The sequence below is a fragment of the Pristiophorus japonicus genome, chromosome 21 (genome assembly GCF_044704955.1).
Source record: "Pristiophorus japonicus isolate sPriJap1 chromosome 21, sPriJap1.hap1, whole genome shotgun sequence".
Lineage (NCBI taxonomy): Eukaryota > Metazoa > Chordata > Chondrichthyes > Pristiophoridae > Pristiophorus > Pristiophorus japonicus.
In genome coordinates this window covers 40,291,401-40,311,895 of record NC_091997.1, presented here as the reverse complement: position 1 = coordinate 40,311,895, position 20,495 = coordinate 40,291,401, and the positions used below count along the sequence as shown (strand labels likewise).

The 20,495-nt window shown below is 45.5% G+C and overlaps 1 protein-coding gene across 1 annotated transcript in view; it reads right to left on the bottom strand.

Annotated features, from left to right (window-relative positions):
* LOC139233659 (SH3 and cysteine-rich domain-containing protein 2-like) overlaps positions 1 to 20,495 on the bottom strand; it is a 157,987-nt gene that overhangs the window by 13,679 nt on the left and 123,813 nt on the right. The window contains exon 10 of the mRNA XM_070864066.1: positions 3,329 to 3,466. Coding sequence (XP_070720167.1) covers positions 3,329 to 3,466 — 138 coding nt within the window. The remainder of the gene's footprint in view (positions 1 to 3,328; positions 3,467 to 20,495) is intronic.

The window sequence follows — 20,495 nt, the reverse complement described above, 5'->3', positions numbered from 1 at the left end:
AACCCCACTTTTTAAAAAAGGAGGGAGAGAGAAAACAGGGAATTATAGACCGGTCAGCCTGACATCGGTAGTGGGTAAAATGATGGAATCAATTATTAAGGATGTCATAGCAGTGCATTTGGAAAGAGGTGACATGATAGGTCCAAGTCAGCATGGATTTGTGAAAGGGAAATCATGCTTGACAAATCTTCTGGAATTTTTTGAGGATGTTTCCAGTAGAGTGGATAAGGGAGAACCAGTTGATGTGGTATATTTGGACTTTCAGAAGGCGTTCGACAAGGTCCCACACAAGAGATTGATGTGCAAAGTTAGAGCACATGGGATTGGGGGTAGTGTACTGACATGGATTGAGAACTGGTTGTCATACAGGAAGCAAAGAGTAGGAGTAAATGGGTACTTTTCAGAATGGCAGGCAGTGACTAGTGGGGTACCGCAAGGTTCTGTGCTGGGGCCCCAGCTGTTTACACTGTACATTAATGATTTAGATGAGGGGATTAAATGTAGTATCTCCAAATTTGCGGATGACACTAAGTTGGGTGGCAGTGTGAGCTGCGAGGAGGATGCTGTGAGGCTGCAGAGCGACTTGGATAGGTTAGGTGAGTGGGCAAATGCATGGCAGATGAAGTATAATGTGGATAAATGTGAGGTTATCCACTTTGGTGGTAAAAACAGAGAGACAGACTATTATCTGAATGGTGACAGATTAGGAAAAGGGAAGGTGCAAAGAGACCTGGGTGTCATGGTACATCAGTCATTGAAGGTTGGAATGCAGGTGCAGCAGGCGGTTAAGAAAGCAAATGGCATGTTGGCCTTCATAGCAAGGGGATTTGAGTACAGGGGCAGGGAGGTGTTGCTACAGTTGTACAGGGCATTGGTGAGGCCACACCTGGAGTATTGTGTACAGTTTTGGTCTCCTAACCTGAGGAAGGACATTCTTGCTATTGAGGGAGTGCAGCGAAGGTTCACCAGACTGATTCCCGGGATGGCGGGACTGACCTATCAAGAAAGACTGGATCAACTGGGCTTGTATTCACTGGAGTTCAGAAGAATGAGAGGGGACCTCATAGAAACGTTTAAAATTCTGACGGGGTTAGACAGGTTAGATGCAGGAAGAATGTTCCCAATGTTGGGGAAGTCCAGAACCAGAGGTCACAGTCTAAGGATAAGGGGTAAGCCATTTAGGACCGAGATGCGGAGGAACTTCTTCACCCAGAGAGTGGTGAACCTGTGGAATTCTCTACCACAGAAAGTTGTTGAGGCCAATTCACTAAATATATTCAAAAAGGAGTTAGATGAGGTCCTTACTACTAGGGGGATCAAGGGGTATGGCGAGAAAGCAGGAATGGGGTACTGAAGTTGAATGTTCAGCCATGAACTCATTGAATGGCGGTGCAGGCTAGAAGGGCCGAATGGCCTACTCCTGCACCTATTTTCTATGTTTCTATGTTTCTATTGCAAAGATGTGACTACCATTGAGAAAAGATATATTGTTTAGTGTGATGTTAGTCTTCTCAAGTATCTTGTTTCTTCTCCATTGCATAAATGTCAGACCTTGCAGCTACTCTTCAATGTCCCTCTGCTTGGGGAAGGAATGGATAGGGCTCCATAAGCAGAGAGAATCTTACATGCTATAATGCACTCTGACTTCATCAGTTTTGAGGGAAATTATAAGGAAGACTCCATTTTAAAAAAGTCAAACCAGTTTGTACATGCTTATCAATTAAATTATATTGTATAATATCTTCACAGAATCATAGAATGGTTACAGCACAGAAGGAGGCCATTCGGCCCGTCGAGCCCATGTCGGCTCCCTGCAAGAGCACTTCAGCTAGTTCACCCCCTCCACCCCCACGCCACCTTTCCACGTAGCTCTGCAATTTTGTTTCCTTCAGGTACTTATTCAATTCCTTTTTGAAAGCCACGATTGAGTCTGCCTCCACCGCCCTTTCAGGCCATGCATGCCAGATCCTAACCACTCGCTGCGTAAAGAAGTTTTTCCTCATGTCGCCTTTGATTCTTCCGCTAATCACCTTAAATCTGTGTCCTCTGGTTCTCGACCCTTCTGCAAATGGGAACAAGTTCTCTCTATCTACTCTGTCTGCATCCCTCATGATTTTGAGCACTTCTATCAAATCTCCTCTCAATCTTCTCTGCGCCAAGGAGAACAACCTCAGCTTCTCCAATCCTGGAATCATTTTCGTAAATCTTTTCTGCACCCTCTCCAAGGCCTTTACATCCTTCCTAAAGTGCGGTGCCCAGAATTAGACACAATACTCTAGTTGAGTGCCTATATTTTTTTTATCCACTATTATGACTTACTTTTAATTGTCAATAAATCTGGATTGTGGTTTTAGCCTGTAAGCACTAATCTAATAGTATTTTATTTTAGCTATTTACATAAGTTGGGGGAAAAAACATGAATTGTAATCGTTCCCTTTATGCTATTCTTCAGAGGCTAGCTTCTATTGTGAATAGCAACTGCATTAATAACATCATTTGATCTCTCTGGGATTGGGAATTGCAGCTAAAATTGGTGCCGATTGAAGTCCTCAGTAGTGAATGTGTGGATGTGATTAAATTGCTCTTTCTTTCAAGTTTTCTTCTGAATACAGGGACGAAGGCTGAAGGGCGCTCCACGGGTGCTGGAGTGGATGGTTCATGGGTGCTGGAGGAAGGTCACTCCATGGGTGCTGGGGTGGGGGGGGGGGGGGCACTCCATGTGTGCTAGGGTGGGGGGGGCCACTCGGCTGCTGGGGGTGGGGCACTCCATGTGTGCTGGGGTTGGGGGGGCCACTCGGGTGCTGGGGGTGGGGCACTCCATGGGTGCTGGGAGTGGGGGGCGCTCCACGAGTACTAGAGGAAGGTCATCCCACTGGAGTTTTGGCTGGGGGGGGGGGTGGGTGCATATCTGCTCTGGGGGGATGGGGGTGGAGCACAGATACTGAGGGGTCTGGCAACCCTCAAGAACCATGATCATGTGTCCCATTACAAGCCTATAAAATGAGTGCCACTGGGGTTGGTCATCATAGCTGAGCCCCCTCCTGTAGTCACATAATATCCACATAGGCACAGTTGGCAGCAGGAGTCAATAGACATTAACCAGGAGCAGGAAGTCTCGCTGTTTGCCCTCCTCTCACCTCCCCTTCACTAGCCTACTGAGGCCAACTGTAGTACATCACCATTTCAGCTGAGATCAACTAACCCAGGGCAGACCAGGAGTTAAATAGTGACACTGCTGGTCTGTTATAGCTCAGTAACACACCATCTCCCCTGCTGTGCCAGTTCAGGAGTTCGAGTTCCATAGTCAGTTGAAGGTTTTTAAACTGACCTGTAATTCTTTCAGGGGCAACTGGCCCTGCTCTTTGCTGCCCTGAAATGTTCTGTTGCATTGCCAAACTCTTTCTCCGGGTCGGATGCGCTGAACAAAATTGGCAGGAAAGAATCCTACTCGGTCCCCGATTTTACCCTAGAACAAATCAAAAGAGAGCTGAGTAAGAACTCAGAGATTCGTTGACAAAGACATATTAAGCAGTTCACAAACTACGGTAATTACATTTTTCAAACCAGACCTTGGGATACCGGATAAAAATGAAACATTAAACAGCAAGCAGCATATTATAGACAGGGTGCTACATGCGTTTTCTCCATTGGTGTCCAACAGAACATCAGAGTACGAGATGGTCCAATTAGAAAGCTCCCAAATGACATGATCACTGCATCATCTAAACTGTACGCAATTATATGCCACTGTGAAACATCCCTTTGCAATAATGAGTGTCCAAAGCCTTCTGCCATTAACTTTATATTATAAAACGGTTTGAAGTAGGAGCAGCTCTTTAGTATCTCGAGTTCCTTATGCCATGGAATTCAGTCCAGTTATTCTGCGGGGCAGCTTCCGCAGAACCCACAGGAACAAAAGAATATCTGCACTGGCTTTGTAATTTTGTAGATCAGCCTTGGCTCAGTGAGTAGCATGCTCATCTGTGAGTCAGAAGGTCGTGGGTTCAGGCCCCACTCCAGAAACATGAGCATATTATCCAGACTGAGGGAGCGTTCACTGTCGGAGGTGCCACCTTTCAAATGAGGCGTTAAACAGAGCTGCCCACGCAGATGGACATAAAGGATCCCATGGCACTATTTTGAAGAGCTGGGGAATTCTCCACGGTGTCTTGGTCAGTATTTATTCCTCAACCAACATCACTAAAACAGATTATCTGGTCATTATCATATTGCTGCTGTGCACAGTTTGGCTGCCACGTTTCCTATGCAGCAGTAGCAGAGTGGTTGCATTATTGGACTAATGATCTGGAGATGTGAGTTCAAATCCCACCACGATAGCTGGAGAATTTAAATTAAATAAATCTCAATTAAAAAGCTCGCATCAGTAATGGTGACCATGAAACTATCGGATTGTCATAAAAACCCATCTGGTTTACTAATGTTATTTAGGGACGATATCTACCGTTCTTACCTGGTCTGGCCTATATGTGACTCCAGACCCACAGCAATGAGATTCACATTTAACTGCCCTCTGAAATGGCCCAGCAAGCCACTCAGTTGTAACAAACCGCTACAAAAAGCAATAATAATAAAACCGGACGGACCACCAGGCACCGACCTTGGCACCGGCTTTGGACACCACAATGGCACACCCAGCCCAGTCGAACCTGCAAAGTCAGGGGACATCTGGGGACATGTGCCAAAATTGGGAGAGCTGTCCCACCGACTAATTAGAAAACACAAATGTAATGTCCCTATTTAAAAAAGAAGGCAGACAAAAACCAGGAAACTATAGACCAGTTAGCCTAACATCTGTGGTTGGGAAGAAGTAGTAGCAGGACATTTGGAAAAGCAAAATTCAGTCAGGCAGAGTCAGCATGGATTTATGAAGGGGAAGTCATGTTTGACAAACTTGCTAGAATTCTTTGAGGATGTAACAAACAGGGTGGATAAAGGGGAACCAGTGGATGTGGTGTATTTGGACTTCCAGAAGGCGTTTGACAAGGTGCCACATAAAAGGTTACTGCACCAGATAAAATTTCATGGGGTTGGGGGTAATATATTAGTATGGATAGAGGATTGGCTAACTAACAGAAAACAGAGAGTAGGGATTCATTCCCGGGTTGGCAATCAGTAACCAGTGGGGTGCGGCACGGATCAGTGCTGGGACCCCAACTATCTACAATCTATATTAACGACTTGGAGGAAGGGACCGAGTGTAATGTAGCCAAGTTTGCCAATAATATAAAGATGGGAGGAAAAGCAATGTGTGAGGAGAGCACAAAAAATCTGCAAAAGGACATAAACAGGCTAAGTGGGTGGGCAAAAATTTGGCAGATGGAGTATAATGTTGGAAAGTGTGAGCACTTTGGCAGAAAAAAATCAAAGAGCAAGTTATTATTTAAATGGAGAAAGATTGCGAAGTGCTGCAGTACAGCGGGACCTGGGGGTACTTTGCATGAAACACAAAGGTTAGTATGCAGGTAGAGCAAGTAATCAGGAAGGCCAATGGAATCTTGGCCTTTACTGCAAAGGGGATGGAGTATAAAAGCACGGAAGTCTTGCTATAGTTGTACAGGTTATTGGTGAGGCCACACTTGGAATACTGCGTGCAGTTTTGGTTTCCATATTTACGAAAGGATATACTTGCTTTGGAGGCAGTTCAGAGAAGGTTCACAAGGTTGATTCCAGAGCTGAGGGGGTTGACTTATGAGGAAAGGTTGAGTAGGTTGAGCCTCTACTCATTGGAATTCAGAAGAATGAGAGGTGATCTTATTGAAACGTATAAGATTATGAGGGGGCTTGCCAAGGTGGATACAGACAGGATGTTTCCACTGATAGGGGAGACTAAAACTAGAGGGCAGAATCTTAGAATAAGGGCTGCCCATTTAAAAACTGAGGTGAGGAGAAATTTCTTCTCTCAGAGGGTTGTGGATCTGTGGAATTCGCTGCCTCAGAGAGCTGTGGAAGCTGGGACATTGAATAAATTTGAGACAGAAATGGACAATTTCCTAAACGATAAAGGAATAAGGGGTTATAGAGAACAGGCAGGGAAGTGGACCTGAGGCCATGATCGGATCAGCCATGATCGTATTATATAGCGGAGCAGGCTCGAGGGGCCGTATGGCCTACTACTGCTCCTATTTCTTATGTTCTTATGTTCTTAACAGTCTGACATAGTCATACTCATGGAATCATACCTTTCAGCCAATGTCCCAGACTCCTCCATCACCATCCCTGGGTATGTTCTGTCCCACCGGCAGGACAGACCCACCAGAAGTGGTGGCACAGTGGTGTACAGTTGGAAAGGAGTGGCCCTGGGAGTCCTGAACATTGACTCCGGATCCCATGAAGTCTCATAGCTTCAGGTCAAGCATGGGCCCACAGCGCCTCATGGATGCCCAATTTTGAGCTGCTAGATCTGTTCTGAATCTATTTCATTTAGGATGGTGGTAGTGCCACACAACACGATGGAGGGTGTCCTCAGTGTGAAGACAGGTCTTCGTCACCTCAAGGACTGTGCGGTGGTCACTGCTACCAATGCTGTCATGGACAGATGCATCTGTGACAGGTAGATTGGTGAGGATGAGGTCAAGTATGTTTTTCCCCTCATGTTGGTTCTCACCACCTGCCGCAGGCCCAGTCTGGCAGCTGTGTCCACCTACCGCCCTCCCTCAGCTGATGAATCAGTACTCCTCCATGTTGAACACCACTTGAGAGTAGAAAGGGTACAGAATGTACTCTGGGTGGGGGTCTTTAATGTCCATCACCAAGAGTGGCTCGGTAGCATCACTACTGACCGAGCTGGCCGAGCCCTAAAGGACACAGCTGCCAGACTGAGCCTGTGGCAGGTGGTGAGAGAACCAACATGAGGGAAAAACATACTTGACCTCATCCTCACCAATCTACCTGTCACAGATGCATCTGTCCATGACAGCATTGGTAGCAGTGACCACCGCACAGTCCTTGCAGTGACGAAGACCTGTCTTCACACTGAGGACACCCTCCATCGTGTTGTGTGGCACTACCACCGTGCTAAACGGGATCAATTTAGAACAGATCTAGCAGCTCAAAATTGGGCATCCATGAAGCGCTGTGAGCCATCAGCAGCAGCAGAATTGTATTCCACCACAATCTGTAACTCATGTCCCAGCATAGCTCTCATTCCACCTTTACCATCAAGCCAGGGGACCAACCCTGGTTCAATGAGGACTGCAGAAGAGCATGCCAGGAGCAGCACTAGGCGTACCTAAAAATGAGGTTGCAACCTGGGGAAGCTGCAACACAGGACTACATGCATGCTAAACTGCAAAAGCAGCATCCTACAGACAGGGCTAAGTGATCCCACAACCAACAGATCAGATCAAAGCTCTGCAGTCCTGACACATTCAGTCGTGAATGGTGGTGAACAATTAAACAACTAACGAGAGGAGGAGGCTCCATGAACATCCTTATCTTCAATGATGGCGGAGCCCAGCACGCAAGTGCAAAAGACAAGACTGAAGCGTTGGCAACCATCTTCAGCCAGAAGTGCCGAGTGGATGATCCATATCGGCCTCCTCCTGAGGTTCCCACCATCACAGAAGCCAGTCTTCAGACAATTCAATTCACTCCATGTGATATCAAGACACGGCTGAGCGCACTGGATACAGCAAAAGGCTATGGGCCCCAACAACATCCCGGCTTTTGTACTGAAGACGTATGCTCCAGAACTAGCCACATCTCTAGCCATGCTATTCAAGTACAGCTACAACACTGGCATCTACCCAACAATGTGAAAAATTGCCCGGGTATGTCCTGTCCACAAAAAGCAGGACAAATCCAATCCGGACAATACCACCACATCGGTCTACTCTCAATCATCAGCAAAGTGATGGAAAGTGTTGTCGACAGTGCTATCAAGCAGCACTTACTCATCAATAGCCTTCTCATCGATTCTCAGTTTGGGTTCCGCCAGGTCCATTCGATTCTAGATCTCATTACAGCCTTGGTCCAAACATGGACAAAAGAGGTGAATTCCAGAGGTGAGGCGAGAGTGACTGCCCTTGACATTGAGGGAAAGCTCTCCATTGGGTTAGGTCATATCTAGCACAAAGGAAGATGATTGTAGTTGTTGGAGGTCAATTATCTCAGCCCCAGGACATTGCTGCAAGAGTTCCTCAGAGCAGTATCCTAGGCCCAACCATCTTCAGCTGCTTCATCAATGACTTTCCCTCCATCATAAGGTCAGATGTGGGGATGTTCGCTGATGATTGGACAGTGTTCAGTTCCATTCGCAACTCCTCAGATAATGAAGCAGTCTATGCCCGGATGTAGCAAGACCTGGATGACATTCAGGCTTGGGCTCATAAGTGGCAAGTAATATTCACCTCACAGAACAAATGAGAGCCCCTTGACATTCAACAGCATTACCATCACTGAATCCCCAACCATCAACATCAAGACGTCAGAAGCTGGGTATTCTGTGGCGAGTGTCTCACCTCCTGACTCCTTAAAGCCTTTCCACCATCGACAAGGCACAAATCAGGAGTGTGATGGAATACTCTCCACTTGCCTGGATGAGTGCAGCTCCAACAACACTCAAGAAGCTCAATACAAAGCAGCCCGCTTGATTGGCCCCCCCATCCACCACCTTAAACATTCACTCCCTCCACCACTGGCGTTCTGTGGCTGCAGTGTGCACCATCTACAAGATGCAGCAACTCACCAAGGCTTCTTTGGCAGCAACTCCCAATCCCATGACCTCTACCACCTAGAAGGACAATGGCAGCAGGCACATGGGAAAACCATCACCTGCAAGTTCCCCTCCAAGTTACACACCATCCTGACTTGGAAATATATCGCTGTTTCTTCATCGTCGCTGGGTCAAAATCTCAGAACTCCTTCCCTAACAACAAGTGGACTGCAGCGGCTCAAGAAGGCGCCTCACCACCACCTTCTCAAGGGAAACTCGGGATGAGCAATAAATGCCGGCCTTGCCAGTGACAGCCACAGCCTAAATACGACTAAAAAAAAACGACAACACTTCAAAAGTACTTCATTTGGGACGTCGAGGTCATGAAAGGTGCTTTTTAAATGCAAGTCTTTCTTTTAATTCTTTCCTAGTATCCAAAAAAACACAGCAATATGCCACTGTACAGGTGGCTGGGAGAGAGGAGGCTTAGCCATTCCTTGCGGGGCCTGGAAGAGCATTCCTGGTCCTCCTAATGTCCAACGGGAATGCTCCCAAAGAATAAAAAATATTCTTTCTTGCAAAAGCAGCCGATGGATGTAATGAAATATCAGTTCCAAGTATTTATAGAGATGGTCCCTTAACCCCAGTCACTCTTTGACTGAAATAATTGGTTAGATTGACACCGGAGCAGTGAGATAGTCTGGCAGGATGACATTTGCGTGAACCAGGAGTGAGCTTGCTGTGTGCAGAATTGCTTAGAATAGTGATTAACGGCCCAGGACCGCCCGAGGTGGAGAAAATCCATCCGGGAGGGCGTTGAGTTCTTCGAGTCTCAACGCAAAGAACGTGAAGAGGCCAATCGCAGGCAGCGGAAGGAGCGTGCAGCAAACCAGCCCCACCGACCCCTTCCCTCGACGAATGTCTGTCCCACCTGTAACAGGGTCTGTGGCTCTCGTATTGGACTGTTCAGCCATCAAAGAACTCACTTTTGGAGTGGAAGCAAGTCTTCCTCGATTCCGAGGGACTGCTTATGATGATGATTAATCCAGCGATGCTAGGTTGTTCGGAATCCTAAAAGCAATATAATAAATTGTATTGTATGCACTTCTGAGGATGCTCACAGGTTGGTGGAGCTATTGAATTGGGAGTGGCTTAGCCAGTCACGTGATGTTCACAAGACTCAATAAAACCCCAGCCAGTTGGGTTTGGGGGAATCAATGACAAGGCAGGTGGTTGTGAGCCTGGTGGATGAACTGGTAATATGTAGTGTGATTGTTAAACCTTTTGCGAAAAAAAACAATTAGTTCTTAGTGACAATGTGTTGCTATCATTTCTTAAGCAAAGGACCCTTGAAGCAAATATAAGACAGTTCTGAACAGCAAAGGGCAAGAGAGAAAAGAAATCCTGTCTGCTTCATATTGTCTTCTGAATTAATGGGCTCTGTGTAAATCAGAGCAGTACTTATTCATGCTAGTGATGCATGCCTCGACCTGTCTGCACATCTCCCTCTGCGAATAATTTGGAATAAATGTCAGGCCATCTTCACACAGGATCACGACTCCTTGAAGATTAATTATGCATCCAGCTCAAATAATCAGTCACGTGGTACTCTGTTATGGTCCCGACTAATAGCTCCCTGGAATATTAAAAAGTAACACGACTAATATGTTTGATTTTAAAGCGGGGGAGGGGATGTGGGGGGTGGGGGGTGGGGGGGATTGTGTTGCCAACTCTGGTTGGACGTGTTCCTGGAGATTTCATCACATGACCTTGTGCCTCCAACAATCTGCCCCCTCACTTCCACCATTGAGTGTCTATCCTTTCCCCACCAGTTGGAAAACAAACAGACCCTTCATTACCCAATTGGATGATTCTTGACTATGTCAAACAGCCTTTTCCCCTCATCTCCTTTATTTTTATAACTAATAAATGAAAATGTTCAGAGAAAACAAAAGAACAAACACTTTCTTTTAACGCTCCTAGGATTTTACTCCCGGGGTGGTTGCTGGCAGCAGTCTCCTGGAGATGAATCTTTAATTCCTGGAGACTCCAGGTCAATCCTGGAGAGTTGGCAAGCCTCGGGAGGGGGAGGGGGAGGGGAGGAGGGTGCAATGTATAGAAACATAGAAAGATAGAAAATAGTTTCAGGAGCAGGCCATTCGGCCCTTCGAGCCTGCACCACCATTCAATATGATCATGGCTGATCATACAACCTCGGTAACCCACCCCAGCCTTCTCTCCATACGCCCTGATCCCTTTAGCCGTAAGGGCCACATCTAACTCCCTTTTGAATATGGCCAACGAACTGGACTCAACAACTTTCTGTGGTAGAGAATTCCACAGGTTCACAATTCTCTGGGTGAAAAAGTTTCCCCTCATCTCGGTCCTATATGGCTTACCTCTTATCCTTAGACTGTATCCTGTGGTTCTGGACTTCCCCAACATCGGGAACATTCTTCCTGCATCTAACCTGTCCAGTCCTGTCAGAATTTTATATGTTTCTATGAGATACCCTCTCATTCTTCTAAATCCCAGTGAATATAAGCCTAGCCGATCCAGTCTTTCCTCATATGTCAGTCCTGCCATCCCGGGAATCAGTCTGATGAATCTTTGTTGCACTCCCTCAATAGCAAGCACGTCCTGCCTCAGATTAGGAGACCAAAACTGTACACAATACTCAAGGTGTGGTCTCATCAAGGCCCTGTACAACTGCAGTAAGACCTCCCTGCTCCTATACTCAAATCCCCTCGCTATGAAGGCCAGCATGCCATTTGCTTTCTTTACTGCCTGCTGTACCTGCATGCCTACATTCAGTGACTGATGTACCATGACACCCAGGTTTCGTTGCACCTCCCCTTTTACTAATCTGTCACCATTCAGATAATAATCTGCCTTCCTGTTTTTGCCACCAAAGTGGATGACCTTACATTTATCCACATTATACTGCATCTGCCATGCATTTGCCCATTCACCTAACCTGTCCAAGTCACCCTGCAGCCTCTTAGCATCCTCCTCACAGCTCGCACTGCCACCCAGTTTAGTGTCATCTGCAAACTTGGAGATATTACATTCAATTCTTTCGTCTAAATCATTAATGTATATTGTAAATAGCTGGGTTCCCAGCACTGAACCCTGTGGCACCCCACTAGGCACTGCCTGCCATTCTGAAAAGGACCCATTTATTCCCACTGTTGGCTTCCTGTCTGTCAACCATTTCTCTATCCATGTCAATACATTACCCCCAATATCATGTGCTTTAATTTTGCACACTAATCTTTTGTGTGAGACCTTGTCAAAAGCCTTTTGAAAGTCCAAATACACTACATCTACTGGTTCTCCCTTATCCACTCTACTAGTTACATCCTCAAAAAACTCTAGATTTGTCAAGCATGATTTCCCTTCCATAAATCCATGCTGACTTGGACCGATCCTGTCACTGTTTTCCAAATGCGCTGCTATTGCATCTTTAATAATTAACTCCAGCATTTTCCCCAGCACCGATGTCAGGCTAACCAGTCTATAATTCCCCGTTTTCTCTCTCCCTCCTTTTTTAAAAAGTGGGGTTACATTAGCTACCCTCCAATCCATAGGAACTGATCCAGAGTCCATGGAATGTTGGAAAATGACCACCAATGCATCTACTATTTCTAGGGCCACTGCCTTAAGTACTCTGGGATGCAGACAATCAGGCCCTGGGGATTTATCGGCCTACAGTCCCTTCAATTTCCCTAACACCATTTCCTGATTATTTAGGATTTCCCTCAGTTCCCCCTTCTTGCTAGACCCTTGGTCCCCTAGTATTTTCGGGAGGTTATTCGTGTCTTCCTTAGTGAAGACGGAACCAAAGTATTTGTTCAATTGGTCTGCCATTTCTTTGTTCCCCATTATGAATTCACCTGATTCTGACTGCAAGGGACCTACATTAGTCTTCACTAATCTTTTTCTCTTCAGATATCTGTAGAAGCTTTTGCAGTCAGTTTTTATGTTCCCTGCAAGCTTACTCTCATACTCTATTTTCCCCCTCCTAATTAAACCTTTAGTCCTCCTCTGCTGAATTCTAAATTTCTCCCAGTCCTCAGGTTTGCTGCTTTTTCTCTGCAATTTATATGCCTCTTCCTTGGATTTAACACTTTCCCTAATTTCCCTTGTTAGCCATGGTTGAGCCACCTTCCCTTTTTTACGCCACACAGGATGTACAATTGTTGTAGTTCATCCATGTGATCTTTAAATGTCTGCCATTGCCTTTCCACCATCAACTCTTTAAGTATCATTTGCCAGTCTATCCTTGCCAATTCACGTATCATACCATCGAAGTTTCCTTTCTTTAAGTTCAGGACCCTAGTCTCTGAATTAACTGTGTCACTCTCCATCTTAAATGAAGAATTCTACGATATTATGGTCACTCTTCCCCAAGGGGCCTCGCACGACCAGATTGCTAATTAATCCTCTCTCATTACACAAGACCCAGTCTAGGATGACCTGCTCTCTAGTTGGTTCCTTGACATATTTGTCCTGAAAACCATCCCTAATACACTCCAGGAACTCCTCCTCCACAATATTGCTGCCAGTTTGGTTAGCCCAATCTATATGTAGATTAAAGTCACCCATGATAACTGTTGTCCCCTTATTGCACGCGTTCCTAATTTCCTGTTTGATGCCATCCCCAACCTCACTACTACTGTTTAGTGGTCTGTACACAACCCCCCTAACGTTTTCTGCCCTTTAGTGTTTCGCAGCTCTACCCATATAGATTACATATCATCCAAGCTAATGTCCTTCCTTACTATTGCACCCGTGAGTATGCTCACAGGTTGGTGGAACAGTTGAGTTGGGAATGGTTTAGCCAGTCACGTGATGTTCACAAGACTCAATAAAACCCCAGCCAGTTGGGTTCGGGGGATCCATGATGAGGCAGGTGGTTGTGATTCTGGTGGATGAACTGGTAATGTGTTGCTATGAATTCTTAAGTAAAGAACCCATGAAGCAAATACATTAGAGGGGGTATGCTGTTTGCAAGCCACAGAACAGGTGACTCACCCGGGGAGCACAGGGATATGGTAGCAGATCTTAACGGGGTGCCAGTCACTCAGATCCTCAACTTAAATAGCACATCGGGTCCCAGTTTAAAGCAGGACTGCGCTGCAATTAAGATCGTAACATGGCGGAAAGGCAGCCGGGTCAGAGGGTGGAAGTGACTGTTTCTGCCAGGCTGGGGAAGTTAAAATTGGGGTCCGAGTGGCCAATGCTTTTCATTCTTCCCTTGCAGAGGTGCCATGAACACATATGTCAATATGTTCCCTTGCTGAGGTGCGTTGTACTAGTGTCAGGTAGCCTTCAGATATATGGCCATTCTTCATCATGGAGCCTAGTGGGTCTGGGCAGGACAGGTGACTACACTTTAACCTGATCACATCCTTGACCAATCTCCATCTGTAGTGGCCAAAGGCGGGAACTCTGGATGATTTTTTTCTTCTCCTTAATTCAGATGGCACTGAGGTGAATTGCAGCCCGTATTAGCTCCTCCCAGCTGAGCCTGGCTAATTCAGCACAGACCGAGGTTCAAACGTTCATGGCCTGTACTATGCAGCTATCCACTGCCCTAATCAGGGGAGCCCCTTTAGGTATATTACTGAAAATGGGCTCGTAGGGTTATCGATACAGTACTTGTTAAAGAAAGAACTTACATTTCTATACAGCGATTCACGTCTTTAAGACTTCTGAAAGTGCAACAGCCAATAAATTACTTTTGAAATGTAGTTCCTGTTGTTTAGTGGGCAAATGCGAGAGCCAAATTTCACAAAGCAAGGCCCCACAAAAAGCAATCAGATAAATGACCAGGTCAGGTGTTTTTGGTTGTGAGGTGAATGTTGGCCAGGAAACTGGAAAACCTCCTGCTCTTCTTCATGTAGTGGCATGAGATATTTAATACGCACTTAAACAAGAAAACTGGACCTCAATACAATATCTCATCCAAAAGGCAACCAGTATAGTAGCGTAGCAGCGATGTTCGTGAGCTAGAGGCCTGAACTAAGAATCCAGAGAACATGAGTTGAAAACCCATCATGGCAGTTTGAGAATTTGAATTCAGTTAAAGAAAATCTGGAAATGAAATGTCTGGTATCAATCAGAGAGTGACCAGGATGCCAAGGGATTTTTGCAAAAACCCAACTGGTTCACCAATGTCCTTCAGGGAAGAAAGCCTGCCGTCCCTGACCCGGTCTGGCCCATACTTGACTCCAGTCCCACACCAACATGCTCGACTCTTAAGTGCCCTCTGAAGTGGCCTGGGAAGCCAGTGTCCCACTTTCACCTTCTCAGGGCAAATAGGGACGAGTAACATAGAAAATAGGTGCAGGAGTAGGCCATTCGACCCTTCGAGCCTGCACCACTATTTTGATCTTTCACCTCAGTATCCCTTTCCTGCTTTCTCTCCATACCCCTTGATCCCTTGAGCCGTAAGGGCCATATCTAACTCCCTCTTGAATATATCCAACGAACTGGCATCAACAACTCTCTGCGGTAGAGAATTCCACAGGTTCACAACTCTCTGAGTGACAAATTATGGCCTTGACAGTGATGCCCACATCTCAAGAGTGAAGAAAATAAAAGTAAGAATTTCTTCAGTTTTCTCTTTATCCTATGATGTATAGGTTTAAAACTTAATCACTACTTCTTGATCTGCATCAGCTCTGTTGCTCTCTTTGATGGTGTCCTGCACTATATAGCCTTTGGCCTACCCTCTAGGCTTCTCGCTAAAGAAGCTGGTGTTTTATATATATATATATATATAGGTGGAATTTAAAAGCTAGTGGCAGCACGAGCATTTTGATTCTGAGATTGTCAGCGATATTTCTCTGAATTGGATTGTTCATTTATTTTTTTTTTTTGCTCTGATTTCCAACTGTAAATAAGCTGCTAAAAATAAGGTGAGAGACCCTGGTGGGACTGTCTGTCGAGAGGAGGCTTGGCAAAACTGCTTCAGGAAGGTGAAGGAGATTGACAAGGTTGGATACAGAGAGGTGTCAATGTGGTGAATATAGAGAGATGTTGTTCCAGATGCTCACTCCAAGCACAGAGCCTCACCCGTCGGGAGGGTGCTCCATAAAGAACAGAAAAATCGTGGTGAGTGCACCCATAATGTTTGGAAATCCACTCCAGGCAGGGGATGCTCTGTGTTGGGAAAAATCAGTGGGTGTCTGCTGCACTATTTGTGTTTTATATCCCTAGGAGCTGTAAAATCCTTTGCATTAATAGTTCAAGAAAGACTTCCAATTATAGAGCACCTTTCACGGCCACCGGATGTCTCACTGCGCTTTACAACCAATGAAGTACTTTTGGAGTGGGGTCACTGTTGTAATAGAAACATAGAAAATAGGTGCAGGAGTAGGCCATTCGGCCCTTCTAGCCTGCACCGCCATTCAATGAGTTCATGGCTGAACATTCAACTTCAGTACCCCATTCCTGCTTTCTCGCCATACCCCTTGATCCCCCTAGTAGTAAGGACTTCATCTAACTCCTTTTTGAATATATTTAGTGAATTGGCCTCAACAACTTTCTGTGGTAGAGAATTCCACAGGTTCACCACTCTCTGGGTGAAGAAGTTTCTCCTCATCTCGGTCCTAAATGGCTTAGACTGTGACCCCTGGTTCTGGACTTCCCCAACATTGGGAACATTCTTCCTGCATCTAACCTGTCTAAACCCATCAGAATTTTAAACGTTTCTATGAGGTCCCATCTCATTCTTCTGAACTCCAGTGAATACAAGCCCAGTTGATCCAGTCTTTCTTGATAGGTCAGTCCCGCCATCCCGCGCATCAGTCTGGTGAACCTTCGCTGCACTCCCTCAATAGCAAGAATGTCCTTCCTCAGGTTAGGAGACCAAAACTGTACACAATACTCCAGGTGTGGCCTCACCAAGGCCCTGTACAACTGTAGCAACACCTCCCTGCCCCTGTACCCAAATCCCCTCGCTATGAAGGCCAACATGCCATTTGCTTTCTTAACCGCCTGCTGTACTTGCATGCCAACCTTCAATGACTGATGTACCATGACACCTAGGTCTCGTTGCACCTCCCCTTTTCCTAATCTGTCACCATTCAGATAATAGTCTGTCTCTCTGTTTTTACCACCAAAGTGGATAACCTCACATTTATCCACATTATACTTCATCTGCCATGCATTTGCCCACTCACCTAACCTATCCAAGTCGCTCTGCAGCCTCATAGCATCCTCCTCGCAGCTCACACTGCCACCCAACTTAGTGTCATCCGCAAATTTGGAGATACTACATTTAATCCCCTCGTCTAAATCATTAATGTACAGTGTAAACAGCTGGGGCCTCAGCACAGAACCTTGCGGTACCCCACTAGTCACTGCCTGCCATTCTGAAAAGTACCCATTTACTCCTACTCTTTGCTTCCTGTCTGACAACCAGTTCTCTATCCATGTCAGCACACTACCCCCAATCCCATGTGCTTTAACTTTGCACATTAATCTCTTGTGTGGGACCTTGTCGAAAGCCTTCTGAAAGTCCAAATATACCACATCAATTAGTTCTCCCTTGTCCACTCTACTGGAAACATCCTCAAAAAATTCCAAAAGATTTGTCAAGCATGATTTCCCTTTCACAAATCCATGCTGACTTGGACCTATCATGTCACCTCTTTCCAAATGTGCTGCTATGATATCCTTAATAATTGATTCCATCATTTTACCCACTACCGATGTCAGGCTGACCGGTCTATAATTCCCTGTTTTCTCCCTCCCTCCTTTTTTAAAGAGTGAAGTTACATTGGCTACCCTCCACTCGATAGGAACTGATCCAGAGTCAATGGAATGTTGGAACATGACTGTCAATGCATCCGCTATTTCCAAGGCCACCTCCTTAAGTACTCTGGGATGCAGTCCATCAGGCCCTGGAGATTTATCGGCCTTCAATCCCATCAATTTCCCCAACACAATTTCCCGACTAATAAGGATTTCCTTCAGTTCCTCCTCCTTACTAGACCCTCTGACCCCTTTTATATCCGGAAGGTTGTTTGTGTCCTCCTTAGTGAATACCGAACCAAAGTACTTGTTCAATTGGTCCGCCATTTCTTTGTTCCCCGTTATGACTTCCCCTGATTCTGACTGCAGGGGACCCATGTTTGTCTTTGCTAACCTTTTTCTCTTTACATATCTATAGAAACTTTTGCAATCCGTCTTAATGTTCCCTGCAAGCTTCTTCTCGTACTCCATTTTCCCTGCCCTAATCAAACCCTTTGACCTCTTCTGCTGAGTTCTAAATTTCTCCCAGTCCCCGGGTTCGTTGCTATTTCTGGCCAATTTGTATGCCACTTCCTTGGCTTTAATACTATCCCTGATTTCCCTTGATAGCCACGGTTGAGCCACCTTCCCTTTTTTATTTTTACGCCAGACAGGAATGTACAATTGTTGTCGTTCATCCATGCGGTCTCTAAATGTCTGCCATTGCCCATCCACAGTCAACACCTTCAGTATCATTCACCAATCTATCCTAGCCAATTCACGCCTCATACCTTCAAAGTTACCCTTCTTTAAGTTCTGGACCATGGTCTCTGAATTAACTGTTTCATTCTCCATCCTAATGCAGAATTCCACCATATTATGGTCACTCTTCCCCAAGGGGCCTCGCACAACGAGATTGTTAATTAATCCTCTCTCATTACACAACACCCAGTCTAAGATGGCCTCCCCCCTAGTTGGTTCCTCAACATATTGGTCTAGAAAACCATCCCTTATGCACTCCAGGAAATCCTCCTCCACCATATTGCTTCCAGTTTTGTTAGCCCAATCTATGTGCATATTAAAGTCACCCATTATAATTGCTGCACCCTTATTGCATGCACCCCTAATTTCCTGTTTGATGCCCTCCCCAACATCACTACTACTGTTTGGAGGTCTGTACACAACTCCCACTAACGTTTTTTGCTCTTTGGTGTTCTGCAGCTCTACCCATATAGATTCCACATCATCCAAGCTAATGTCCTTCCTAACTATTGCATTAATCTCCTCTTTAACCAGCAATGCTACCCCACCTCCTTTTCCTTTTATTCTATCCTTCCTGAGTGTTGAATACCCCTGGATGTTGAGTTCCCAGCCCTGATCATCCTGGAGCCACGTCTCTGTAATCCCAATCACATCATATTTGTTAACATCTATTTGCACAGTTAATTCATCCACCTTATTACGGATACTCCTTGCATTAAGACACAAAGCCTTCAGGCTTGTTTTTTTAACACTCTTTGTCCTTTTAGAATTTTGCTGTACAGTAGGAAACGAGGCAGCCAATTTGTGCACAGCAAGCTCCCACAAACAGCAATGTGATAAAGGCCAGATAATCTGTTTTTGTGATTTGATTGAGGGATAAATATTGGCCAGGACACCGGGGCTAACTCCCCTGCTCTTCTTTGAAATAGTGCCATGGGATCTTTTACATCAGCCTGAGAGGGCAGAGGGGGCCTCGGTTTAACGTCTCGTCCGAAAGACGACACCTCTGACAGTACAGCATTCCCTCAGCACTGCACAGGAGTGTCAGCCAAGATTTATGTTGTGGGACTTGAACCCACAACCTTCTGACTCAGAGGTGAGAGTGCGACCCACTGAGCCACAGCTGACACTAGTTGTCATAAGTTAAGTAAACTGTAATGACCATAGAAACTTGCAGCACAGGAGGAGGCTATTCAGCCCGTCGTGCCTGTGCTGGCCCTTTGACACAGCAGTCATGCTTAGTTCCACCCCGCACTTTTTCTCCGTAATCCTGTTAGTTCCTCGTCCTCAAGTACCTGAAGTAGAAGTTTGAAACTCTCTCCCACAAGCAGCAATTGATGTTCGGTCAGTTGTTAGTTTTAAACCAGAGGTTGATATATTTTTGTTAATCCAAGGTATTAAGGGGTATGGGCCAAAGGCGGGTATATGGAGTTAGGTCACAGATCAGCCATGGTCTTGTTCAATGGTGGAGTAGGCTTGTGCGGCTGAATGGCCAACTGCTGTTCCTGTGTTTCTACCTGTTCAACTCCCTTCTAAAATTATTTATGGAGCTGGATGAAATTTTTGTACTGTTTAAATTTTTAAAAATCTAGTCACGCAATTATAGACAGATCCCCTGATTAACAGTCTCGTGAAAAAAAAATGGATGGAAATTTGATCGTTAAACAGAGCTAAAAGTATTGCAGTGCCATGGAGCAAAAATAGAATTTGACTCCGTCACTATAAACCGACAATCCTGATCGAAAGCAAATGGGATCGCAGACATGATACTTGAATCATTGATTCTAGAATCCCACATAATAATAGAGAGAGTTTGATTTTTGCAGTCACTACACATAAATGGCCCGATTACAGGATTTGGTCTTCTAAACTTGGTTGTGTTTGGAGCCAGCAACTTGAACTTGAGTAACACTGGGACAAATGGTTACAGATCTGTCACTGGTTGGTTTAGCACTGGGAGCAATTTGAGGTGATGAATTTAGAGCGCAGCCTAAGAAAGGGTGGTGGAAGCATATTCAATATTAACTTTCAAAAGGAAATTGGACCCAGTATGCTGGCACAGATGATGGGCCGAATGGCCTCCTTCTGCGTCGTAGATTTCAATGATTCTATATGCTTAAAAAGAAAAAAAATTGCAGTGTTATGGGTAAAGCGCAGGGGAACGCGACCAAGTGGCAGCTCTTTGAGAGCTAGCACTGGTACGATGGGCCGAATGGCCTCTTTCTGTGCTGTACGATTCTATTCTATGATTTAAACCTATTCTGTGTATTTCTATTATTCTTCTGGTACAGGAGTCCATTTTGCTGCGCTTGAA